The following is a 27,769-nucleotide window of genomic DNA, read 5'->3' on the forward strand; positions in this document are numbered from 1 at the left end:
AATAGATACCCTTCTGGATGTCAATAGATATGTGCAAAGTTTGGATCTTGTTATTGTTTCATAACACAGTTGCCTTTAGTTTAAAGTAGGAGGCAAATGGCTCTGAATAGTAAGTATCCTTCTTAAATAAATTAGCACTTATCTACGTTTCTGGAAGGACATTTATTTTCCAAGACAGTTTCTGCTAGCTTCAGATTTTATTGATTGCTATTTTCCCCTTCTGTTCACTTTCTCTTGAAAGTTATGTTCGTCTCGTTTTTATTTCTTCATGCTTCATAAACTCCATTTTTCTGCTGCTCAGTCTATTTCTCCTGTGGTCAACATTCTGGGTTCTGAAGTGATTCAGAATTAATTGCTCATTACTGTTGATGCTACAGGTTTCAAATAATTGTTGATTATCTCTAACAAAGTTTCTATTAGTGCATAAGAAACCATGCAGCTGCTTCTTTAGTTAATGTCAGTGTGTTTGCCAGAAAAACTAATGTCTTGGGTTTTTTTGTTCCAAGAGTAATTATGCTTATGCCTACTAGTCTTATCAGCTATTTAATTCTTTTAAAATTTAATTTAATTTAAATTTTACACCTGTTGATCACACAGGATTGACAAATTTACTTTCATTTCTGCTGCTGGATTCAAAAATACTCATAAGAGAAGTCACTACTTAAGTCTTCAACACCTGGTTTCAAAATGAGCTGCTAGGCAAGGCTCATTGTATAGACCCTAGAGAAGTGGGAGGAATACTATCAGAGTGTTCCTTCATGTGTTCAGGACTGTAGAACTGGACTGTGTACCCTGGGGCCAAGAATCAGATTCTTTTCTCACCTTCTTTTGTGGTCTTAGAGTGAATTTGCCTGGTGGGTCGAGAAAAGAAGGGAAGTTTTACACAGATGGATTCTGGCAAAGCCACAAACACTTCAAATGGGGTTAATGAAATTCAAGGAGGACTAATGTAGTGAAGTTTACTCAGTAAAAACAAAAACAAATGCTCCAGCAGAAGATGGAGAAAAACTAGCTGAGCAATAGCCCTTCTGGGAAAAGATTAAGATGTTATACTAGATAAGAAACCTGAGTCAATAATGTGATATGGCTTTAAAAGCTAATGCTATTTCAGGTTTTGTGTCAACAAGAGCATCGTGGTTAACTCTCCAAACTTAAAGCACTGCTCTGCTCATCAGTAATGGCCGCTACATTTCAAAAACCATCTTGATGAGTTGGAAATCTTCATGTTAATTAGCTGGAAATTCTGTGAACCGTTCTGATGAAGGATGGTATATAAATCTAAATAAATACGTAAATAAAATTCTTTATAAAAGATGATAAAGAATTTGGGAGGGGAATCCAGTGAAGAAAGACTAAAAACAAACAAACTCTGAACATATTAGACTGGAGCACTGATCTTCAGCTGCTGGGATGGATCCAGGACTCAGTCATCACAACCTGTCCGAAGGTGGGTTGCAACAGCAGCACTATCACCAACCACCTGCTTAAAATGGCAGCTATAACTCGACCCAATACTCCAGATGCAGGCTGACCAGCACAGCATGGAATAGAACATTAGCCTTGCTTAGGTGAAGACATAAAGTGTGTAGGGGGCATCGGGGTGTACATGCTGGAACTGCCTCCCAACATCCCTAGCCCCACCTGCTGCACCTCTGACCCTTCCTGCATTGAGGGGGCTTGAGAGTACTTAGAATATTCCCCACAACCAGGAGCCTGGGTAATGCCAAGTTCCCAACTGTGGGGAAACTTCTAAGCTTATTCGGCATACATGCCCCCTTCAGACCTTCCCATGCAATTTGGGAAAGTCAGGGGTGGTGGAACAGGACTGTTGAGGGCAGGTCCAGCACATGGACCCAAGCAGGAATGCAGATGCTGGCAGCATGCACACATGACCTTTGTCCTCTACACACTCTTTTCCTCATTGTGTTCTTTGAGTTCCTGAACAGGACTCATTACTTCTCATGACCAGGGCAGTGTGCAAGCAGCAATGCAGCTCCTACCATTGACACTGTGGGTTCCATTGCACTCCACAATATTCCTTTTGAAATGACATCATGACACAATGTGGCACCGTTCCAGGAGCATATGCTATGCTAGAATGGTGCTCAGGGGGCATTTCCCATCCACAGTGCCTCTTAAATGATGCAATACGATTTTCGCTGCTATTTGCAGTGGCAGCAGAACCATCTGTAGGGAAGAAAGAAGGTGTTTCTCCACCACCACTTTCCCCAGTAAACCAGGCCACCAGAAAAGGACAATATTTTCTCCCCAAAGTCTGCATCGAGGCTTTGTCCCTCTTATCCATTCCCAGCCATCTGATATTTGCCAGCAAAGTTCAATATAATACTTTTAGTTCAGTGTAATTCAAGGATTGCTGAAGGCTGTACCCCAGGACCTGCTTCCCCTGGGCCTTATTAGATACACAGAAATGTGTTTTTTTTAAAAATCTGGGTAATGTTGGAAGGCATGCCTAAACCAGAAGAACCTTAGGCATAAAAGAACCCCAAAACAACCCGAGCAATGAATTGAAAGAGTGCCTGCATAGCATGGGAGAAACAGTTGTTCCATTACACTAACAAACTGCTCATTTAACAGAGCTGTGATGGGTTGGAAGGTGGGGGGTTCACAAATGTAGCAATGGCCATCAGGGAATATTGCCCTCTGCGTGAGACATAAAACCAATGTCCTGAAGAGCATGCGGTCATTAAAGAAGCCACAGAACCTTTTCGCCAGCAATGCCCAAGTGCCATTAAAGTAAATGGAAAGACAGTGAATTGCTTTAGTGGGAGCCTGATTGGTCTTGGTTAGGGATCTGGCCAAGTTCCAGACAAAGCAATTGCATCGTTCCTACCTAAATTCTTCCTGCTGTTTCAAATGGAAACAATTAAGTCATAGGGAGAAAATATGGAATGTAACAATTTTCTGTCTCTTTGATACCAAAACGCTATGGGAAAGATGTTGTCATTAATGAGGCATGGGGCCTGTTAGGATGAAATTTGGTTGTACCACTACAAAAATGGAAAGGAGGAAGTATGCCCTGATATATTATACAGACAGATATGCACAATGCTATTTTTCTGGAAGAAGAGGTGCCAGAACTCACCATGAAAACCTCCCTGGTTCTATTAGAATGGCAATGGCATCCACCTGATAGGTGCCAGAACTGAGTTGGCTGAAAAAAAAGCCCTGGATATGCAACTAACCTATGTTACTGTCCCCGTAGGATGGCTAGCTATCAGGGAGAATGCTATGCGCTCATATCCTGGTCATGGGCTTCTCATAGTCATGTGGTTGGTCATTGTGCGAAGAGGATGTTGGAATAGATAATTCTTTAGTCTGATATAGCAGGGTTCTTCTACTGATCTCATCTGTTATTTTTTCTTACTTTAAAAAGATGGCAGCTCTATTAATTGCAAGATAGCCTCCAGGTATCAGAGGCAATATGAATACTAGTTGTTGGGAACATGAGTGGAAGAGTGCTTTTTCTCTTACTTCCTGACTGGGCTTCCCACAGGCATCTTGCTGGTCACTGTGGAAACAGAATATTGGACCAGACAGGCCTTTGGTCTGATCCAGCTTGACTCTTCATATGTGCTAACATGGTAGTTTGCACCATGCAGGTTCAAAGAGGCCACAGATCATAGGCAGGATTGGAACTGCTTTCATACCATCACCTTCCGGAGGCAAATTCCTCAGTCTGCCGTGAAAGAAAGGGGAGAAGAACTGGAGTACATTGACTAGAGTTGTTCCAAATTTGGTTGTAGGTGTGAGCTGTTATTGGTTATATACTGTAGGAGAAATGGGGGTTCCCACTTGTTACAAAAGTGAAAATGGATCACTGATTTGCCCACATATAGCCCAGCTTTAAAATTAAATTAAAAGACATATGCTTGACAGGCAAAAGAAGGTGGTGAAATGTTTTCTCCAAACCTCTAATGACTAGTTATTCCTCTTTGTGGTATGGACACTGAGGAATTTGTACATTTTATGACAATACTGCATTTATAAACATTCAAGTTCCTGAAGATGATGTATATCCCTTCTGGATTGAAGTCTTTATCTTAATAATATTCCAATCATTCCTTCCTATGGGGAGTTGCTTTTTCAAATGATCTATAGGAAGATGTGTGGTGTAATACTGTATACATTTCAATGCCCTGCAAATCTTATAATGTGGGGGACATTCTTAAAGAAGGAATATAGACAAGTCATGTGAGGAAAAGAAGCTCAGTTGTAATTATTAGGACAGTATAATATAAGCTTCAGCAATTTCAAATTCACACATTAATATAGTAATAAAAAAAGACTTTCCATTTTTCCTAGTTCGTCTGTTTCTTCCTTCTTGGGGTGCATTTTATATGCTGGAAGGTGATGTTGCTAAATAGTTTCATACACAGAATCACTGCGGAATTATTTGCATGGCTGGCTCACAATTGCTATCAGTCAAGTCACTTTTGACTTCTTTCTCTGGTGAGCTTTCGTCTTCTTTATAATTCCAAATGCTATGCTTGAATTAAAAGTACTTCAGACATTTTCCTTTCATCTGCTAATCTTTCTTCTAAACCCAATTTTCTGTGAACTAGGAACCCAACCCAATCTTGGGGACTTAAAGCCCTATCTATCAACAAATGTTTCACAAGACAAGACAGTTTAGAAATTGGCATTCTGGAATAAATGGTTCCATGCCAACTGATTACCATCGCAGACATGTAATCTGAAAAGGATATGCCAGACTGGAAGTTATGAATAGTAAACCTCATGCTGTTTTATGTTTTCCTGACCTCTTTTTCTTTTGCACTTACTTCAAGCCAAACGGCACCCGTGTCATATTTGAAATGAAGAGCAGGTTTCTGAACTGAGATATTTTTTGGAGGGGGGGGGGGTTAAATTGACAAATGGATTTTTGAAAGCTTGATCAGAGTAAGGTAAACAGAAACACAAAAAAAGAAAAAAAGAAGGAAGGGTAATTCTAAGCAGTAAACGATGTCACAACATTACGTTATGTTAGGGCTTCCCCTCCCCAGCCAGAACTCACTCAATTCCAGCATCTCTCATTGCCATTATAAGAGAACAAGGGAGGCATTCACGGTGAGTTCCTGCACCTCTTTTTATAGAAAACTTGGGGTAGCAAACATCCAGGTGTAGCTGAACTCCAGTTACTATTAGCCCCAGCCAGCAAAGTCAATTGTCAAGTATGTTATGTCAAACCAGTTGGCTTACTATTAACTTCTGGACTCAGTTGATGATGCCAGTCTTTGAATTCCCCATGCACATTAGACCTGCATGGGAATTAAGTTCAATTTCAGAGGCCATGCTCTTGATGCCTTCACAGGAGATTTGACCAATGAGCACAAAAGGCAGGACCCTTTCTGTGGTAATGATTCCTGAGCTTTCTCCCAGTTTAAATTAGCCAGCTTTGTGTCTCCTTAATGATAAATTGAACATACCTTTATTTAAATGGGATTGTTGCCAGCCTTAATGTGTGACATATTTTACCCTTGCTGCAGTAAGGTTTCTATTACAGTGCATTACAGTGCAACCCCATAGGCACTGGGTTGGCCACTGTGAGAATAAGATGCCATGCTAGATGGGCCTTTCACCTGATCCAGTAGACTGTTATTATATTCTATACATGGTTACCCTAAGTAAGTGCTCCTGAGTTCAGTGGGGTTTACTATAGGTGCATTATGTACTTTGTTAATTGCTATTAGAAATGTGTTTTATTTGCAATTCGATTAGTTATGTGGGTCCCACACTCTTGTGGGTCCTCTCAGTAGAAGAAGTGTATGTATATTTTTTTATTTTTATTTTTATTTTTATTATTATTATTATACAATATCTCTGTAGTACACTTTAGAAGGCACTGAGACCAATTAAGTTTTGATAAAGTTTTGCTAGGCTGCTGCCCCTGTCTAAGATAACACTACTAGTATTTAGCATTAATTCAGTATGCTAGGCATTGTACTTTCACATGAGAGAATACAGAACGCAGAACACACTTACAAATAACTTTTTTGTTTAAAGGTAGGGTACTTCTGCCCATAGCTGTCAACTTACAGATTTGAAAATAAGGGACCAGCAGCCTTGAAAATAAGGGACTAGCAGCCAAAATAAGGGACCTGCAGCCTCACCTGTTCCAGGCACTCCAGTCTTCCTGTCCTCCTGCAGTCTGGTCAAACTCATGCTGGTAGCTTCGAGAACACTGTCCAACCAACTTTGTAACCAGAGGTTCAACTGAATAGAATCTGAATCACATGCACCACAAGGCCTATGCAGCCTCAACTTAAGATGGCTCCCCGGCCTGGCTTTGCACTGCAAAGTTTGCAGCAACATGTGCAACAAAATGGCGTCCCGCATTCAAAAAACCCTTCAGCTTGCATTAACTAGCCACACACACACAGCCTCCCCCCCTCGCCACGAGATCGCCAGTCACCCACCATTTTAGTCAACCAGCTCCTTTCTTTCCCCCCATAAGTCAATCGAAGTAGCCTCCAAAACAAATTCAAAAGCCCCCCCTCCCATGAGATCTCCTTTCCTTTTCCCCCACCATGTGCCCCCGCTCCACACAGACCTTTTCGTCGGCAAGGGTGAGTGGGCCATCGATGACGTCTCCATCCGATTCCGATCTGAGCACTCAGCACAGGTATGTTCAACTTCTGAGCCCCTCTGAGCCAAAGGCAGAAAGCCCAGCCAGCAGCCAAACAAAGCCTCAAAGAAAACCACCGTCACCTCTCCCCTGGGAAGCGCTGAGCAAAGGCGAGTCCCCAGGGAACGCAGCAGATTTGATCAGCACAAGGCATGCAAGCTCCACCCCCAGTCGTTCTTAGACTTCTTATTGGGTGAGCAACACAGCCAAGCAACACAGTTGGAGCCTTCCTCCTCCCTGGCCAGCAGGTTTCTGCTTCTTTTGAAATTTAAGGGATATCATTTAAGGGACATTTAAGGGACATCCATCAATAAGGGACAGCAGCGGGACATGGCACTGGAATAAGGGACTGTCCCTTCAAATAAGGGACACTTGACAGCTATGCTTCTGCCACGCTTTCAAACTGAATGTATTAGGCCAATTACTGGATATCACTGCATATGAATAGCCCATAAATAACTCCTGTTCAATTTATTGCACACTGTAACTATAGAACAAGCACATTTTTTCTTTCAAAATACTCAAAAAGAAATGTTCCATAATGCATTATGTACATGAGTTTTTCTAAAAGCTCTTAACTGAATGCGATTCGCAGAAGGAAAGAATAAGTTCTTTTACATAAATCAGATATTCAGCACCCATTGGGGCTCTGTGCCTTCAAGACATGTGTAGATAAATCAGGTCCTCCCTTAAAGAGGGCACGTATTGCGGTGAGACCTGGACAATCGACACCCTGTGTTGTGGGTGGGTACAATTGTTAAGCCACAACACCCGATTGGTATGTCCCTCGAAGTTGGGTACAATCTGGCCAATTGGGCGCAGTCCAAACGGTTCGAGAGACCTATTTATGCCCATGCACCTGACCCAGAGCTTCCTCTTTTGGCACGTGCATTCGGAACACCTACCCACCTCTCTCTACCTTTAGGGCTTGTTGCGCTTGACCTTGCTAGGCCGTCATATGTCGTCTGTTGTTGGGACAGGGGCATGGCAGGAGTTTTCCCCACTTGGCTGATTGGCTGTTGCCATTTGTGTTTCGCCCGCCATGTAGCAAATCGTCACAACTTGTAAGGTTGCGGATAGGCTCTGGTTCATGTGGGAGAACCAGATGGGAGAACGCTCTCGCCATCCCTATGTGAAGGGTATTCCGTTAAAGGAATCCAGGGACTTGATGGTTTGGTCAACCCCTGAGAGGCAGTTGTGCCCGTGCCTGAGTCCAGGGGGACATTTGGATGGTGGAGTTAGTCCATTCCTGGCTTTCCACTTATCCAGGTGTTCACTCTTGGCTGACCTATGCTGGTGCCCTGGGTCAGCACTACCTGCATGGCAGGGAGCTAGCTGAACTAGAGCCTATGCAACCAGTCACTTTCCGTAATCAATAAAGTAGTGCCTAAATTCTGCCAAAAACCAAACCAACTATTTGAGTCAAGTGTGAATTTATTTAGGGGGAAGGTTTCTGGGTCTGAACACGCAACAATGTGAATTACACAAACCCAGCACCTGCAGGATCAGAGCTTTACTGCCTAGTTCTAATATAAAATACCAATATTTTAAAGTTCAAAATCCCAACGTCAGCCTCAAAAATAAACCAATGAAGTACATTGTCACAGTTTTCCAGCTGAAAATTTAATTCTCTGCGCAATTTAATAGGAACTGGCATAACTTGACATGTTCATAATGCAGCAAAACATCGGCACAGTCACTTTAATAGTTTTCCAGCAATAATCACAGTGAGGTGCTAGAGGAGGTCTTGAGGGTCTCAGGAGACCCTTATTAAAATCCTGTCACAAAAGTAGGCATTCACCACCTATTTGCCAGGATAGGCATTCAATTTTAATAAGCATATTACTACCTCAGAAATGCTTCAAAACAGGTAGATAATAATTAGTGAGATAAAGTACGTACAGTGTTGCCAGTTGCAATGTGATATAGAAATGATTTCATTTTCCTATTCATCATCTTTTTCTTCTAGTTTCAGGTGCCATCTACTGCAGTGTTTAGATCTCTGGCTGCCCAAGGTAGGGCCTCGTAGATGATAGCAGCAGAATTAGGTGTCATTCTTGTCTAGTTTTTAGTGTCAGCTAGAATGTTCCCAAGACGTTTCAAAAGTGAGCAGTTTAGCTAAGGACTCTCCATTACCTCCCTTCTTTTTAGAAACTATCTTTCTCAGGGCTGTTTTAATGTTGTAACCTGCCCTGGTTGAAGGGCAGATAAATTAGTGAATAATAATAATAATAATAATAACAATAATAATAATAATAAATTATTATTTATACCCCGCCCATCTGACTGAGTCTCCCCAGCCACGCTGGGCAACTCCCAATCAAATGTTAAAAACAGTACAGCATTAAATATTAAAAACTTCCCTAAACAGAGCTGCCTTCAGATGTCTTTTAAAGATAGGATAGCTGCTTATTTCCTCCACATCTGATAATAATAATTGCCTGCTGCAAAGACACATTGACACTCTTTTCTATTCTATATACAAAAGCAGTTAAGACTGGCAATTTTATCTTTTGTAAATATTGGTAGTGGGATAGTGTTTTGGGGAAAAAATGCCTCTCCTCCACTTCTATCAGTGGAAGTGTCTGCTGCAACAAAAGCTGTTCCATGAGTGCAAAGGCACCAACTGGATATTACCACTGTTTAAAAGAAAAACCAAAGACCTTTTTGGACCTTTAACTTTTAATCTCCTTATCCCCTGCTCACTTCTCCATCCTATTCCTCATTAGTAACTCTTTATGTGTTCCAGACTTAAGGATGTTGTCCTCCCAATATGGTATAGTTATATTTTATGTACTATTGGAGCTCTGGTTTCCATCACAGTGTTCTGTTGCACCAGAAGCAGTTTAGTCATGCTGGCCACATGAGCCAGAAAGCTGTCTGTGGACAAACGCCAGCTCCCTCGGCCTGAAAGCGAGATGAGCACCGCAACCGTCCGGGGTCCTTTACCTTTACCTTATTTTTACCTATCCCCTGCTCTCTTCTCCATTAGTAACTATTCCTCATTAGTAACTCTTTATACATTCCCGACTTAAGGATTTGTCCATCCCAACTATGATATAGTTATATTTTATGTGCTATTGGAGCATCTTCCTTTTTGATTTAGATAAAAAACATTCCTATTTAAGAAAAGTCAAGGAATGGCACTTGTTGCTGCAAAACTGCTTGAAAATGTCCTGTGTGGCAGGGGGAAGAAGTATTGGAGTACAACTATTTTTTGTGGCCAATCAAAGTTGAGGAAACTTGCATGGTCACAGTTAGACACTAATCAGAAACTCACAACCAGAGTACATGCATTTGCATAACTAAAAAAAACCCACAAACCTGCACCATTCTTCTTCAGTAGCTTTCTAGCAGGCTTCCTCAAACTCAGCCCTCCAGATGTTTTGAGACTACAATTCCCATCATCCCTGACCACTGGTATGCTAGCAAGGGATCATGGGAGTTGTAGGCCAAAAAACATCTGGAGTGCCAAGTTTGAGGGAGCCTGCTTTATAGCATCCCCATGCTTTAATTTTGCAGGTTATTTTATCCACAGTATAAAGATCAACGTGACAAGCCACCCTGAACATTTAAACTGTCAGCAACAAATGCCTGAACACTCCACTGACAAAACTGGAGAGAAAACTGTAATACCATTTTGGGCAAATAAGTGGTTATAGTCTGAACTTACATGGTTAAGTTTTCTGTTGTGCTAATTTATTGAAATCAATGACTTTCTTTTTTGGGGGAAGGAGGGTCCAAACTATACTATAGAAATTATCCATCCTATATTTGTATCCATCCTATATTTTTATACATGCTATAAAAAGTTGCTAGCAATGAGATACAAACTGTGGCCTTTAAAATCCCTTTTTGCTTCAAAAGGGGTAAGGCATATTTCAGCATCATACCTGCTTTTTGCTTCAAAAGGGGTAAGGCATATTTCAACATCATACCTGCTTTTTGATTTTTATTGACTGAAAAACTGTGAAATGGGGGGGCGGGGCTCAATTCTTCAGCCTCTAATAGCAGTTACAGTATTGTAACATCCTTTTGAACTTGCCAGAATTAACTACAGGTATTTGACTTATTTGTTACTGGATTTGGTTGCAGATAATACCTGAAGTGTGGTGATCCATAAGAAGCTTTCTTTCCATTTCCTTTAGAATAATAATGTGGCAGCTGAGTTATTAACACACAGGCGACTTGAAGAAAACCAATCAATCAAGGCTACTAAAGGATATTTTCCCTGAAATTTTCAGTTCCCTTCAAGTTCTGAAGTCACTTCCATTTTGTCACTACTTTATGAAACCTTTACTTGGCCTCAGGTTAGAAAAAGAACCTTTTTCTAGTTTAGTTTAATATTTCTTTCCCACTTTTTTACTTCTTCGTAAAAACAGGCAAGCTTGACTGTTGCAGGAGAGGCTAAATAGTGATGGTAATAGTGTGGCTTTGAGTCACCAACACTTTGTCTATTCATTCATTATTAGCCTGCTGCATCCCTAACCCTGAAGGTGAGAAAGAACATATTACAAACACCAATCCCTTGCAAATATAAACACTAAATTGTGGACTGCAGTCCCTACAGTCAGGCATAGCCAGCCTTTATAGGTTGGGGGTGGACCAGAGTGAAGCCTGCTCGATTGGTCAGAATTCAAATGGATGGATGGCAGGAAAGCCCGCCAATCCAAGCAGCCAGCCAAGGGATTCCACAACTGGTGGCTGCCTAGCCCCAGTGTTGCTGCCTGGGGATAGGAGCCTGCCATGACAGGCCGGAACAGCTACCCACCCCATGACTGGCTAAAGAGCCGTTCTCATACCACTCAATTGCTGGTGAGCACTAACTGGCTGTGTTGACCACATGTATCCCTGGTTAATGCCTTGCTGCGGATGAGCAGATTGCCCCTGCTTTTCTCCTTTGTGTTAGAAGAGCAGGAGTATCCATCAGCTATTGTTGGCTTGTTGTTATACTGAAATAGGAGTCTGACGTTTGCTTCATTCAGACAAGTCACGATCAGGAAGCCAAGAAAAGCTACAGATTTGTTTGGAGCAAAATAAAACTTAATTCCCAATTCAGACGTAACACTAACTCAAGGATTTTGTGCTCGTTCTACCTGCTCACTAGTATAGAAGAACGAGGTGGGAGTAGTCTGTACACCATTAACTTACCAAGACATGTGACTGGAACCATGTCATGTCACGTGATCATGATGAGAGCCTGGTTCCATGCCTATGTGGTATGTCTGCACCAGTTTCTAAATTTGTTCCTGTCAGGAAAAAGCACCAAGGCAAAAGCCAGCTCCAGATGGCTGGAATGCAAAACAGGAGTTTGTGTTTTGCAGATGTGCTGTTGGGGAAAAGGTGGAGCCTATTCTCTGTACTGAGCACCGGATGTTAGCTCAGTGTGTCATCTGACCTGTACTGGAAGTACAGGGGAGGAGTGGTGACTCTTCTGATGGAGTCTGAAGGGAACAGTCACATTTCTATGTACTGTTGAATGACAGGAATAAAACATGTAGAGAGGACTCCTGTCTGTCTCATTTCCCCTCCCTGGGGACACCAAAGGGGAGAGAGGAAGAACGGTGTGTTCCTCTCATACATCTGAGAAGAATCGCCGGACCTCGCCTGCTTATCAGCAGAGGTTGGGAGACGCGGGGAGGTCGACAGGAATATCTGCCGGTGCCTACGCTTGTGGCACATTCCTCTGACCCAGGCAGAATTCCAACAGTTCCTTCCTTCTACTTTTTTTTTTTTACTTCTTGTTGCAATCCTATTCATGATTACTCACAAGTAAGTCCCACTGTGTTCAATGTGACTTACTCCCTAGCAAGCATGCCTAGGATTGCAGCTTTAGGCTGTGTACATGCTATACCTTTAATGCATATTCATAACGCACTGTATCATTTCCCTCAAAGAATTATGGGCACTGTGGTTTTACCTCTCACAGAGTTTCCAGTTCCCACCAACCAGTATGAAACTACAGTGCCCATAATTCTTTGAGGGGAAGACTTAAAGGCATAGTGTATACATAGCCATTGTCTGTTGGATTACCGAACAAGCAGAATTTGATCCCATCCATACTATCAGTGCCACTTCCTGCAATTTATCTCAAGAGTCTTAAACACAAGGCAAATATAGATCTTTAAAGAAATCAAAGCATGCATATGCCTTTTTTGCAGTAGAAGACAGCTAATTAATAAATAGCATTCTTTAAGCTTCACTGATTTAATGAAGGACCATTACGTGTATTTCTTGAGCAGTTTGTGAGCGTCAACAGTAGCAATTATGATAGCATTTTCTACCCAGCTTGGGTTTTACTTACATGGTATTTTGTTCAGTTCATTCATAAATTTTTCCTTCAACTTCGAGAATGCATCTTCTTTTGGCCCCCCCTTCCCTCCGGGAGCCGCAGGTTCTGTGACATTGCTTGCTAGCGCAGCAGCAACAGTGGTGCCTGGTAGCGCCGCTAGGGCCTGGTGTTGACTTTCTTTTGCCATTTCAGTCCCCAGGGAAACTAAGATTGAAAACAAAACAGAGGAAGGGAGGGGAATGTTCAAAAAGGTTAAAATGTTGTTGTTGCTCAACAACAAACTAGAGAGCAGTAACTGCAATTGGTGCACCTGCTCACTGGATAAATATCACATCATTACCATATTGCTTCATGTTGGTTCATACAATATTTATTAGGCCACAGGGAAAGAGACTTTTCCAGAAGGTAATAGCTGATGCTTTTTCTTATGTCTCGACTCCTTTTCAATGCTTCTGAGCCACGAACAGTTATTTCTGTTGGATATCTCAATATGGCTAGGCATCTGTTGTTTAAACTTTGGATTCTGCCCTTTCCTTTTGAAAGTATAAGTAAACTAACTGACAGCAGTTCCATATATACAAACACTTGACTGCATTTGCATAATTATTTGTATCTGTGTCTTGGTACGGAAAGTTTCAGAGGACTGCTAGTTGCTAAAATGGGAAGTAATTACAACAGTATAATTAAAACACCTTCAAGCTTTCCCAAACTCTGCAACCACTGGTGCACCTTACGTAAGCAAAACTGTACATTATTTGGAAAATCGGCTCTGTTTTACTCTTGAGCCATATTTATTGAAGGCAATTTTCCTTCTACTGACATTTGCCTCAGACAATGTTCTGTTGAATTATTTACTTTTCTCTTTGGTATATTGATGAAACCACCGCATCAGTAGGTAGTTCCAGACTGGAACACCCAGAGTGTTTAAATAAATATACTCCTACATTAACATACTTTCAACTTAATGCTTTTTTCATGGGCATTTCGTGATCCCTTCACTTGAGCTATAGCATAAAGCAAAGCACTTTTGTGGAGCTTTGATTAGAACAATCCGAATAGCGCCTGAGGGTTGGCTCAAATGTTTGCTTTAGTTCTGAACAGGCTGTTCTGATGATATGCCATGTCCTAAATAAGAGTCATTTGAATAATAATTCTCTTTTTTAATTTCAGAAAACCAGAGAGAAAAGGGATTGGAGCGATAACAATCACTCATTATTGCTCTGTGTATGCTATTGTTTGCACTCTTCCAGAAAGAACTAAGCCTGTAGCATCCCACTGGGAAATTATCTAAAACAAGAAAAAAAGAAAACCAACCCAATACCTTCCTCCCAAATGAATAAAATGAAAGACACATCAAACCAAGAGATTCAAGAAACATCAGCTAGATAGATAGATAGATAGATAGATAGATAGATAGATAAATAAATAAATACACAAGTTACAAGCAAATTCTATGTCATCTAACTTACCCATGCATTCCCTTGCATGCCATTGGAAGTGTTCAAATGGGTAACTGAATCAAATTATAACTCTTTATTCTTCCAACAGTCAGGACTATACAAATGCTTGCATCTCAAAGTGTGATATCAGTAATTCCAAAAAGGGAGATAATTGGCTCAACATTTGCACGGGGTGGGGGTGGGGGTGGGGGTTGAAAAGCCTATGTAGCAAATGAGTGACCGAAACAGGATCCAAGCCATTTATTTGTATGTTGGCATTTTACCCACCACATCAAATCACTGTGCTATATGTACCAACTTGATTTACTTTTTCCAGGAGGCAGGGAATAGAGAGGGTTAAGCAATATGGATAGAATCCAAGTTATATGAGTAGAAGGCACTTTCCTCAATGATATTTCCCATTCCCTCTTCCCCTTCTAACTGCCCAGGAATGCCAATGCCAATGTACAAACCATACACTTGAAACACATGGTTTCTTCCAAAGAATCTTGAGAACTGTAGTTTGCCCCCCACAGAGCTACAATTTCTCCTGTTCCCTAGACGCGGGGGGGGGGGGGGCTGCTTTACGTGCTTTAAATGTATGGGGAATATGCAACCAATGTCTCCTTATGGGAGCTAATCGTTTAAAGTTATTTTATTGATACAGAGATCTCTTTGGAATGTTTGGGATTGAAAAGCCACCAGAGTTTGGAGACAGTGGCACATCTGATACTCCCAAGCAAAAGAGAGACAGAAGGTGTGCATGTGTGAAGGGACTAAAGCAGCAGTTTTTGCAGCAGAGGCAGGGAGACACAGAGGCAGAATTGCTGCCTGGTAGGTCTGTGCAGTAAGGGACATGGGTGGCGCTGTGGGTTAAACCACACAGCTTAGGACTTGCTGATTAGAAGGTCGGCAGTTCAAATCCCCGCGACGGGGTGAGCTCCCGTTGCTCGGTCCCTGCTCCTGCCAACCTAGCAGTTTGAAAGCACATCAAAGTGCAAGTAGATAAATAGGTACCGCTCCGGCGGGAAGGTAAACGGCGTTTCCGTGCGCTGTTCTGATTCACTAGAAGCGGCTTAGTCATGCTGGCCACATGACCCGGAAGCTGTACACCGGCTCCCTGGGCCAATAAAGCAAGATGAGCGCCGCAACCCCAGAGTCGGCCACAATTGGACCTAATGATCAGGGGTCCCTTTACCTTTACCTTTAGGTCTGTGCATGCTGTTTGCCTCTGCTTATGTTTTGTGTGTGCAAGTGAATGAACCAAATACTACAAAAGCATCACAGTGCAATAGCATCCTACAAGGTTGGGGGTGGGATCCTGTGGGCCTCCAGATGTTGCTGAACTGCAGCAACTCCCATCATCTTTGACCATGCTGGCTAATGGGAATTCAATGTGGGGTTCCCCAGGTTTCGATTATAACCTCCATGCTATTTAACATCTACATGAAAATCCTGAGGGGGGTCATCCAGAGTTTTGGAGTACGATATCAACAATATGCTGATGGCACACAGCTATACTTCTCCTTCACATCTGCAGGTGTGGCAGTGGGTGTGCTGGGCCATTGTCATGCCTTGGTAATGGACTTAAATGGCTCAGGACTGCAATAACTCAAGGACCACTTCTTCCCATATGAACCAACCTAGACCCTGCGACCTGAACCCACTTGAGGCCCTTCTTTGTGTGCCTTCTCCACAAGAGTCCCAGAGGATGGAAACACAAGGCCTTTTCCGCAATGGCTTCCCATTTGTGAAATGCTTTCTCGAGGGAAGCTCCCCTCACACCTTCATTGCATTGTATTTTTACATTGTGAACTGCCCTGAGATCTTTGGATAAAGGGTGGTATGCAAATTAAATGAATGAATGAATACAAATGTTTATTTGGAAGGAAGTTATCACAATTTCAATGGGATTTTCTCCTAAAGCGAGTGTGCATGGGGGTTGCAACCTAGGTGACAAATATTTTCACTACAAGCTGGCTGTTTCCAAACAGAGAAGCAGCACCTCTATGGGTTCTGGAGACTGCCAGATACTCTGAAACAAAACATGAAAAGTCAGCTGCATATTGGAGTGTTATTGGATATTATAGCAGTTTCTCAATGGATGTCAACTAAATCAGAAACAGTTGTATGATATATCATAATTAAATTAAAATTACATTTCTTAATTATAATATATTGCATAATTATTTCAGGTCTGGCAGTTGAGAATTCTGGCTTGTAATGGAAGACACAATTTGCAGTGATGACTTTCAGTTAATTAAAAATTAAGTCAAATGTTGTAATTTATTTGCTTCCAATTTTGGCATCACATTTGGAAATTGTATTGGGAGTGCCAATGTAAAGTGCTACATCTCTCTCTCTCTCTCTTTTTCTCTTTTCTTTTTGTTTTAAAAAAAGGGAAAACAGTGAAACAAGTAGAGTCTTCAGATCTCCAGGAACTATCCTCGGTGGACTCACAGTGCAGTTAGAGGTCACTACATTTAATGAGGCATGCACAAATGCGCCGAGATCTGCTGTAAAGCTTCTAACTGGTATATGCCAAAGACATTTAATAGACAGCAAGCTAAAGTAAAAGAAGAACAGTGCAGTGAGCTAAGATTTGCAGCAGTACCTAATCAAGAACCGTCACAGAGATGGCACAGCACACCTGAGCTATTAGTGGGGAGGAGGAAGAGGGGTGCGGTGGGGATGGGCTGCCCCAGTTGTCACCACGGAGGAGGGTGACAAAATGACGGGCGGCACTCACCGCAGGGCCTGCAGCGTGCCTGAGTCACGCGTCTCTCCTGGGAGTGATGCGGTGGACTGGGCACCCGCAGGCTCTGTGCTGCCCCAAATGGTCTGCCCGTTGCCTGTAGGGCAGCTGAGTGGGAAGAGGCAGGCAGACTCCTCAGAGGCCCTGCGGAGTGTCCTGCCCCATATGGCTCCGCCCCTGGGCGCAGAGTACGTGCACCGCCCCAGGCCCCCGACTAGCTTGCTCTGCCGCTGGCTATTAGGGTACTCAGCATTCACCATCAAGTCCCCATGTAGGTTACTGGTTGATCTTTAGCCAATCACTTAATTCAGTCAACCTGTGGTTGTTGTGAAGATAAAATGTAATGGTTGGGTCCCTCCCACAGAAGCGAGACGACTCCGGCAGTAATTAACTCAGGTTTATTGCTCAAAACACACAAATCACTCTGGAGCTCAGTCACTCAGCGTCTGCTTCCAAATTAGCTGTTGCCGAGTCTGAGTTCCGCCCCTTCCTCTTCCCACATTTAAAGCCCCACTTTTGCTTCCTCTTCTGTTCACGCCTCTCATTAATTCTTGTGTGCCTATGTGTCATGGAATGGGCTATTTCCAGTGGCCCTCCCTCTGAGTCCGAGCTTAAACTGTCAGTCTGTGACTTCTCCCTTGAACTCCCCCCTTCCTTCTCCTTGTTCTCAGAGCTCAGGCTTCTACTGCAACTAGGCTCCTCCTTCATTGTTCCGCATTCCTGCCTAATTACCTCTTCCTGTCTCTCCACGCTCTTCCCCTCTGTCAGCAATGGGATGCAGCTGACATAAAATAGGGAAGGGAAACCTCAGGCTTGGGGGCCAAATCAACCTCTTTACCTGGAACTCAGGACTTTTCCCAGGCTACCTCCCACACCAGCCCTCCTTGAGTATGTCCTTGAACTCTGGCAATGCTTCTTGCATGCCGGCATAGAAGACAGAAAGGTGAATGTGTCTGTGAAAAAACTAGCCTGCTATACAAAGGTAAAATCTATATTTAATGCTCTGTCCACTTTGGCCCCTGGCCTCACCCACTACTCCCATGTCGCCCTCATAAGGTTGCCCAGAAGGGAATGTGACTCATAAAGTGAAAAGGGTTCTCCATCCCTAAGCAACTTGAATGGCGTGTAGATTTAAATAAAAAGTAAGTGCAGTCACATGCATAAATGAAGCACAATCTACGGCACTTCTAATTGATAATCATCTGGGAGTTTGCATCTGTTATGCAGCTTTTCTTTTATTGTTAGACCCAACATGTTTGACATTCCATAGCTGGAGCTTCCTTAGTCTCAGTGATACAAATCCATGTTTTTGGAGAGTGCAAACGGCAAGTGTCTAGCCTACAATGGGATGGTTACAAGGTTTATAACCTTACTAAATCCAGGGGAACCTTCATGGAAAAAAATACCGTAATTTGAAGGCAAAGCCAAAATAGTTGTTGCACCTCTAGCACCAATCATTGTCAGACAGTTGAGGGGGTGAACTAAAACTAACATTGCTGATGGAGTCATAACCTGTGTTGTTGTTGTTTTTTCTGGGGGTACTCAAGGGTACACAGTACCGACAACCTTCTTTTTCTAGAAGAAAAGCACTGGTCATAACTTACCATCTCTAACCTACTCTCTTATGTGCCAAAAAGTAAGATATGACATTCAGGAAACGTGGATCCAACCAATAATTTTGTGGCAATGTATTAAAAAAATTCTGAGATGATCATAACCTGCCAAACTATCTGAATGAACAAGATTTAAACTTTATGCTTCACTATGACATACAAATACTGCAGTAAAATGACTAAGGGTCCTTCCTGTTTGCCAAAGTTATGAATAAGCAAATTCCTCCCACATGATGACTCTTGTCGTCATTCACGCTTACATATTGTTTCCTGAAGATTAAATCTGTATTTGTGCTCCCCTGATATTTATTTTCAACAAGAGATTTCTCTCATACTGTACAGAAGATGAAAAAACCCTCATGCAAATTAACATACAAATGCTTTTAGGCATTAAATTCTAATATCACCCATAGAGATTTCTTGCTGTTCTGAAATAATTTCAGCACAATTCTACAAATCACAAGGCAGTTTACATCAATAAAATCCTCATTGCGCATGCTGAATAAATATCAATTTATTATCATATGGCTGACTACTGTCAAATCAATATATTTAATAAATCCTGTAAAAGTCCCCCAAACCCACAAATATTGATTGTTCAGTAGTTAAGTTTATAAGGAGCAATTCCAATGAAATCTAATGTAGAAAGGGGAACATGCTTGCTTTGTTACATCTGCATTACAGTTTACATTGTCCCTTCTGAATGAGTCAGCGATTGATTATACAGTGGTACTTCGGGTTACATACGCTTCAGGTTACAGACTCGCTAACCCAGAAATAGTACCTCAGGTTAAGAACTTTGCTTCAGGATGAGAACAGAAATCATGCTCCGGTGGCGCGGCAGCAGCAGGAGGCCCCATTAGCTAAAGTGGTGCTTCAGGTTAAGAACAGTTTCAGGTTGAGAACGGACCTCCGGAACGAATTAAGTACTTAACCCGAGGTACCACTGTACATATTTTTTCCCCAAAACACTTGGCTGAGCAACCACAGGATTAGTAAAATACATTTGAAAAATACAATATGAAGAATGCTTCCCCCCACCTCCACTTCTTCGTATGTATTTTACACATTACAGTTATTGTACTCCCAATCATCCACTGCCTCTCACATGATCAGCAATCATGAAAGGCAAAGGGGGCTGTCCATGTTGGCCCCACTCTCATCACTATTTCTTGCTGGCCCCAGACCTCATTGTCCACACTTTTGGAAAAACAGCTGTGTGTGTAGGTTCCACATGCAATTTGGAAGCTTGACTGCACAGGCTGCCAAAGACAAGGCTACCCTCTATCAAACTTGGATGCCTCTTCTCAACTTGGAAAACCCCCTCTTCACTCGCTGCAGCAGCACCATTGCAAGAAAGAACTTTTACCTTCTTGCAATGGTGCTGTTTTTCCACCCTGTTGCAGTGCTGGGCTAGGACAGAGCTGTCTTTCCTCCTAGCCCAGCACTGCAATAGGAAGTACATGGAATACAAAAAAACATTTCCCCAGTCATCTGGGATTGGCAACCAGTGTTAGAAACTGAGATATAAAAGCTAAGAGCTTAAATGACATCTTAAACCTAAGTTAAGGGCGCCACAATGGAGTGTCTAGGTGTGCTTTTTTATAACAAGAATGCAAAGCTGAAAATGAACGAACTACAGCTAAAACCTTATATTCCTTTTTCACATGGTCTAGTCCTCATCTGAAGACTGCAAAAAACAAAGCCATACTTCCCCTGCCCGTCCCCCTAATATTCTTATGAGAGTCCCTTCTCCAGTCTTCAGAGAGTGGCAGGAAGTGGAGGGGCAGGAAAAAAATTTAAATTTCTTACAGCAGTGGCAGTTTTAATCCGAAGTCTTAAGCGCAGTACTGCAGCCAGAACTCAGAAACTGCTTGCATTAATGAAATTCCCTGTTGCAAAATGCACCTAGAACAATGAGAATTTCAAATGCTGGAGGCAACTCTCTCTCTCTCTCTCTCTCTCTCTCTCTCTCTCTCTCTCTCTCTCTCTGTGCGCGGTGTGAGAGAGGGAGAATGTGGTGTTAGTGTGTCAATATGCATGGTGCATGAGTGTTCATTGGTCACCATGCTGACTTTTGCCACACTCACCACCAGAAGGTGGTCTTGGAAAGTTGGCCAACTCCCAATGTGGCAGGAAAGAGTTAGCCTGCATTTTGTAAGGAAATAATATGGACAACTGCACAATTAACCTAATTTTTAATTTATTAACAGCATTTTTATGCATCCTATTACAAGCAAGTTCTCTGAAAGGTTGCAAAAAATAATATAGAAAACAAATCCAAATAATATCCAAATAAGAAAAAAGTTAACTTACTATTGATGCTCTGTGTAGTATGTATTCTATAAAAGAGAATACTTGTAATACTACTCACTTTGTTACACGATGGTGACACTGTATTATTTAAAATGTATTTGCTTCACAAGCAGAAGACACTGGAATCTTCACCACCTTTTCAAGTATTTACATCAATAACTGCCAGGACTATTAAACATCTCTCATTCCTAAACCATGCTCTCAAAATGCAAATCATAATCACAGCTGTAAAAGAAATTTACTGCCGAAGTACACCAGAAAGAGAGAGAGAGAGAGAGAGAGAGAGAGAGAGAGAATACAGTAACAGCTGGCTGTCTCCACAGTGGGAAAGTGTTATTTCCCTAACACTTTCCAATATGTTCAAAGGAAGGCAACTTTGCTACCATTCAGCAAGGTTCTGAACTTCCTTGAACTTTTCATTAAGTAGTCAGCTACTGTGCACTCAGCAGAAACATAAGGTTGTGTGTGTGTGTGTGTGTGTGTGTGTGTGTGTGTGTGTAGGAACTCCTTGCCTGCCTGTAACATTTGTGTGATGTGTTGAAACGTTTAGGAAAACAAGCATAATGTAACTTTGCTTTTCCCAGTGATCTTTAGTCTCAACAAATTCAACTTCTCTGCCTCCCACACAAAGCAACTCCAGCTATCACTTGTGGCTTGGGGACCCTGATGAAAGCCTGGAGATTGCCTGACTAATTACTTGTTTATCCTGCACACAGGTCCCGTGAGTCCATAATCAGCAGATTCTTAGGGAACAAAACGTGAAGGGGTTGCTTCCCCAAAGCACTGCCTGCCAATTGACTGTAATAACTTGTGGTGGTGGAGCATGGCATTCCACCAGTGCCGGGACTACTGCAGTACTTTGGAGATGAAAAGGTCTAAGAGCAGTGAAGCATATGCCACCCTCCCCCCCCCCCGGAAACTGAAAAAAGCAATGGCAGCAAACTGAGATTGTATTTACCTATGTTGATTAGCCCCCAATTCTCAGCATGTACTGAGCTTCATGCCCCATAGCTTGATGTAAGTGCATATAAATCCCCTGGGGGCATGGCAAATGAAACACTGACACATGTGATAGGTGGATTGTCTATATTCTCCTCCATTTTTAAAGAAGAGTTCCTTCTACACAACTGTTAAAGATATAGGGATGATTTACATTAAGTTCACTTTATCCTTTTCACTCTGCTTGCATTATTACTTGCTGCTGCTACTACTCTGTTCTCAAAATGTAAGCGCTGTAGTGCAAAGGGGAAAATTTCTAACCAGGATTTAGAGCCATTCTAACCCAGTTAAAAGGATTATCTTGAACTATGGTGCAGATAAGGGACGCGGGTGGCACTGTGGGTTAAACCACAGAGCCTAGGACTTGCCGATCAGAAGGTCGGCGGTTCGAATCCCCATGTCGGGGTGAGCTCCCGTTGCTCGGTCCCTGCTCCTGCCAACCTAGCAGTTCGAAAGCACATCAAAGTGCAAGGAGATAAATAGGTACCGCTCTGGCGGGAAGGTAAATGGTGTTTCCGTGCGCTGCTCTGGTTCACCAGAAGTGGCTTAGTCATGCTGGCCACAAGACCCGGAAGCTGTATGCCGGCTCCCTCGGCCAATAAAGCGAGATGAGCGCCGCAACCCCAGAGTCGGCCACGACTGGACCTAATGGTCAGGGGTCCCTTTACCCTTACCTATGGTGCAGATGTTCAGGACTAGGCTGCAGTGAGCCTCAGGTTTAAACACACACTCCTCTTCCTCTCACCTTCACATATATGTTTTGACTAAATTGGGGTTTAATGTTCTGTATTAATTTGGGGGAGGCTGTGTTTTATTCTAACACTAGGTAGTTAACAAACCGGGATAGCAAGCCATAATCCTTTTATTTTTCTTTCTTCTTGAGTGCAAAAGAGGATGAGGGGGAGTGTGTGGGTATGAGGCTGACCCATTCCCAGTTGTCTTCTAATTCAGTTCACTTGGGAGACGCGGGTGGTGCTGTGGTCTAAACCACTGAGCCTCTTGGGCTTGCCTATCAAAAGGTCGGCGGTTTGAATCCACACAATGGGGTGAGCTCCCATTGCTCTGTCCCAGCTCCTGCCAACCTAGCAGTTCGAAAGCACACCAGTGCAAGTAGACAAATAGGTACTGCTGTGGTGGGAAGGCAAATGGTGTTTCCATGCGCTCCGGCTTCTGTAATTGTGTTCCGTTGTACCAGTAGCAGTTTAGTCATGCTGGCCAAATCACCCGGAAAGCTGTCTGTGGACAAACGCGGGCTCCCTTGGCCTGAAGCGAGATGAGTGCCGCACCTCAGAGTCTCCTTTGACTGGACTTAACTGTCCAGGGGTCCTTTACCTTTACCTTACCTCTAATTTAGTCCATTACCAGAAAGCATAGGAAATGTACCTGATCCAGGGCTCAGCTTCAAGATATAAAGTAATAGAGGAGTCAGGCCTGGTTTTACCATTAGGCAGAATGAGGTTACCACCTTAAGTGACAAATGCTTTGAGGAGAACAGAGCTGTATATGCCATATGGCATGTTGAGGATTCCATAAAGTAGGCTGCTGCCTCAGGTATTCCATCACTAGTGTTGAAACAAGGTTCAGCTACCACTCCAGTTGACTTCTATATACAGAATGGGGAGTAGCCTCCATTTTGTCATCTGCCTCAGGCAGCAAAATATATTGGGCCAGCCTTGAGAAGGAAGTACGTGGGCATGGATTTCCATTGCAATTGGCCAACTCTCTGTCCTGCACACACACAACCTGCCTAGGGTTAAAGAAATTCTAGGTAAAGCCGAGAGAGTACTTTTCTTTTTTGGAAATGAAACGTTAGTGAAAACTATTGCTTTACGCAAGGACTGAAGCACAGAACTGGGAGGAATAAACACATCCCTTTGAAGGAATATTGCAGTGCAGATTAATGTTGAACAGTATGAGGGCTTCCCCCACTCATTCCTTACACCAGTTCCAATTTCTCTGAAAATACATAGACAGGATTAAAGCACTCCCTTTGAGAATTTAAACCAAGTTTATTTTGGTGAATTACAAGTAAAGCTGGTGTGTCAAGTATGAGACTCAGTTTGCTATAAATATGGTTTGAGGACCAGAAATCTATTTCAGCTTTCCTTGGTAGCATTTTGGGGCTGTATGAAACCAAATGTCTTTGTTGAGATGCTCTTAAAGAAAGGAAGAAAAAGTGAGTAGGGAGATGATTTATCTAATTAAATAATTACTTCTATATCAGTGACAAGCTGTCTATTTGAGGAAAGTTGCAAATCTCCATCATAACAGGGTTTTAAACACAGACATATTGTTTAATAAATATAACAAAATACCTATAGCACATGGCAGATATATCAAGCTGGTGTTATGCTTGCAGTGCCATCAGCAGCAGTAGTAATAATTTCATATTACTGCTGTTAGGCGTAATAACGATGCTTGAGCAAGATTATTTGGGTGAACGTATATTCCTTCAGATGAGCCTTAGCAAGCTGTACATGGCATATGCATGCTATATCTAAATCCCCTTTTAGAGGTGTGACTGCACATTCAGTAAGCATATATTGGGCAGGAACAACCTCATGGCAGCAAGCTTCACCCCTATCTTACCTTGGCACATTGCAGACATGTGTCAAAGTGCTTTTAGGATGGAGGGGGGCAGAGCCTGCCACTTCACTTCACTGATGCCTGTAAACTGAATGTGTGGAGCTCCAGCTGTGTTTCTTGAAGGGGGAGTCTGTCCTGGTGTGGGGGCTGAGCTTGCACTGGGTGAGAATGGTCTTTCTTATCTTTATTATATCCTATCCTGTCCCCCCCCCCTTCTCACTTTCTCACAGCCCATCAAAACATTAGAGGTCACACTGGTCTCACCTGAAGGAAATCAACCAAGGAAATGTTTTCAAACTTTCCATTACCTGAAGATGTTGGGAGAACTTACAACATAAGCGGAATGGTAGAATCATTGCGCTAAAAGTTTGCTCCCAGTGCCCTCAGATAAGTACTGTATTATCTTTTTCTGGTGAACATTACATTTACTTTTTAAATTATTTGCAGCCTCGGCTCCTGGACTCTTTCCCAGTTTCCCTTATTGCTTGAGTGGGTTTGTTTTTGTACTACAAGCCAGGCAGCAATGATAAGTAATTGGACCATGCGAAAGTCACTATATGGGAATGAATGACTTGATAGTTAGATAGATAGATGGATGGATGGATAAACATATTTTATATTCCCGTTTAGTTGTTGCTGCAAGGCTTTTTCACACTTTGAAATGCCAATGCTAATGCATCTTTTAATAGACTCCAGATATTTAAATAATTACCTTTATTTAAAGGTGCAGCAGAAAGATAAAGGCTATCAAACGGAAAGAGCTAATTAAATGTGCTTATTTCTAGATTTTTGGTGAGATAATTATCACTCTGTCCACAATCTCACATTCAAAGAAGAGACTAATTTTACACTTCTTAATTTTCAGACGAACCAAGTGAGAATAATGGGAATGGCAAGCTATGCAATCCATCAGTGTGGCCTTATGTTCTCAATAGCAAGCAGGCAAATTCACTGTATGGAATTGGGATAATGGCTTCATTATATAACATAGAATAGCTGCAGCACACAGGTTTGCTTCCCACGCCTTTAAAGTTCTCACATTTCCTCTGGATGACGTGAAACTGCAATATCATGTACCTAAGGGGTATGGTGATATGGATGAGAGGGTAGTATTCAATTACAGTGGTACCTTGGGTTACATATGCTTCAGGTTACATACGCTTCAGGTTCCAGACTCCACTAACCCAGAAATAGTACCTCAGGTTAAGAACTTTGCTTCAGGATGAGAACAGAAATCGTTCTCCGGCGGTGCGGCAGCAGTGGTAGGCCCCATTAGCTAAAGTGGTGCTTCAGGTTAAGAACAGTTTCAGGTTAAGAACGGACCTCTAGAACGATTTAGTACGTAACCAGAGGTACCACTGTACTTTAATTATTCGTTGGCTTTTTAAAATGCACCTAGCAGATTCAGTGGTCAAACTTATATTAGTCGATATTAGAAAGGATACCATTCCCTATTCTTCTTCTTCTTCTTCTTCTTCTTCTTCTTCTTCTTCTTCTTCTTCTTGCCATTTTATTATTATTAATTGAATTTGTATACCACCCTTCATCCGAAGATCCCAGGGCAGTTCACAACAGTGTACTAAAATGGTCAGGCATCATGCTTCTTCTAGCCTATTAAGGTTATTCACAAGGACCTGGAATTCCCCTCTTCAGCAACTTAAATTCTTAGTCTGTGAAAGGAGGAGACCTCATTTTCTGGCTCCATCACTGGCTATTCCTATGTTTGCCTGAATGCACTTCAAATTCTTTCCGTAATAGTGCAGGGTCCCTGTCATTGTGGAGAATTCTGTGTGCGTTCAGCTGAGCGCATGAAGAATCTCCCATCAGAGAGGGGTGAAGCCATTGTGCATATAAACATAGCTAGCCTGCACAGCCCCACTCCTCCTTACATCGGTTCTGACAATAGCACCTGAATAGGGCTATGAGCTATATTACTACTGTCAACAGATAATAAGGGAAAATAAGAAGCCAAGAGGAAAGGAAAGAGGAGGAATTATATAATGGCCAGGGTATTGAATACTGTCGGATAACGTTTTTGTAATATATCTATCCAGATGAACAAGCGCTGCTTAGCTTTTAAATCAGTGAAGAACAAAACGTTGCAGAGTACATGTTTAGAGTGGATAAAGTAGTCCTTTAGCAATATGTCATGGTGAAGTTCCAGGCAGTACAACCTCAGTACAAAAATAGGACTGCTGCAAGCGTGTCATTTGTGAAATGTTGCATGTTCAAAATGAACCTCAGTCCTTTCAACCTTCCTTCCTTTCTCCTGAGTGGTTCAGAGTCTGGAAAAGCCCTTTTGCTCTTTGGTCCCCAGGAACTACTCTTCAGCTCTAATCATTACCTGGATTGGCAAGACACAGCCTAGTTCACACTGAACAGTCCACTGGTTATTTAAGTGCCCAAGTGGTCTATGAAGCAATCAAAGTTATTCTCATACATGTTTTATTTATGGTACAATTGCTTTAATGAAGGCTACCTGCATAATTTTCAACTTTCACAGCTAGCTGCTCTTCTTTAATATTGCATTTTTGCTTTGCTAGTGCTAGCATGCCAGTTCATCTGAAGTCAGCAAGCAGAATTCCCTTGCTTTCATGTTCTGCATATTTCCTATCATATTTGTTTAAAAACCACTAGATGCAACCAAGGGTAGCTTTCGAGAGCATTCCGCATGCTGTATAAATAGCTGCTATGGGATCATCTCAATAATTACTGCTCTCTGCCTTCTGTAAACAGAAAGCTTTACTACCAGAAGAAATAACCTGGCTGTGAAAGCTAAAGTAGTTGAAATCCCAATATATTACTATTCTTTATTATTAAGCAACAATGGGAACAATGGAACAGATAGAAAATGAATGCATAAATCTCACACTAACCAGACCAGCCACCGGATGGCATTGCAGATCCATACAAAAATATCAGAAAGGCCACATGTCTGACTCCAAAAATGATTTTGTGTGTGTGTGTGTGTGTGTGTGTGTGTGTGTGTATGTGTAATTATCAAAAATCAAAGCCTGATGTCTCAAGATACATTTTTTGACCATTTCAAACTTAATTGTAATATTAGTATATAAATGAAAAAGTCAAAGAATGAGCAAACCATCCAGACTGTGCCAGGTAAAG

The 27,769-nt window shown here is 42.2% G+C and overlaps 1 protein-coding gene across 4 annotated transcripts in view; it reads right to left on the reverse strand.

Moving 5' to 3' along the window:
* The window catches only part of SYT1 (synaptotagmin 1), a 343,326-nt gene that overhangs the window by 110,249 nt on the left and 205,308 nt on the right, over positions 1-27,769 (reverse strand). For all 4 annotated transcript variants that reach the window (XM_080971338.1, XM_080971335.1, XM_080971337.1 and 1 more), the window contains exon 3: positions 12,951-13,142. In XM_080971338.1, coding sequence (XP_080827464.1) covers positions 12,951-13,125 — 175 coding nt within the window. In that variant the 5' untranslated portion in view covers positions 13,126-13,142. The remainder of the gene's footprint in view (positions 1-12,950; positions 13,143-27,769) is intronic.

The sequence above is a fragment of the Podarcis pityusensis genome (assembly GCF_964106645.2).
Source record: "Podarcis pityusensis genome assembly, chromosome: 10".
Taxonomy (NCBI): Eukaryota; Metazoa; Chordata; class Lepidosauria; order Squamata; family Lacertidae; genus Podarcis; species Podarcis pityusensis.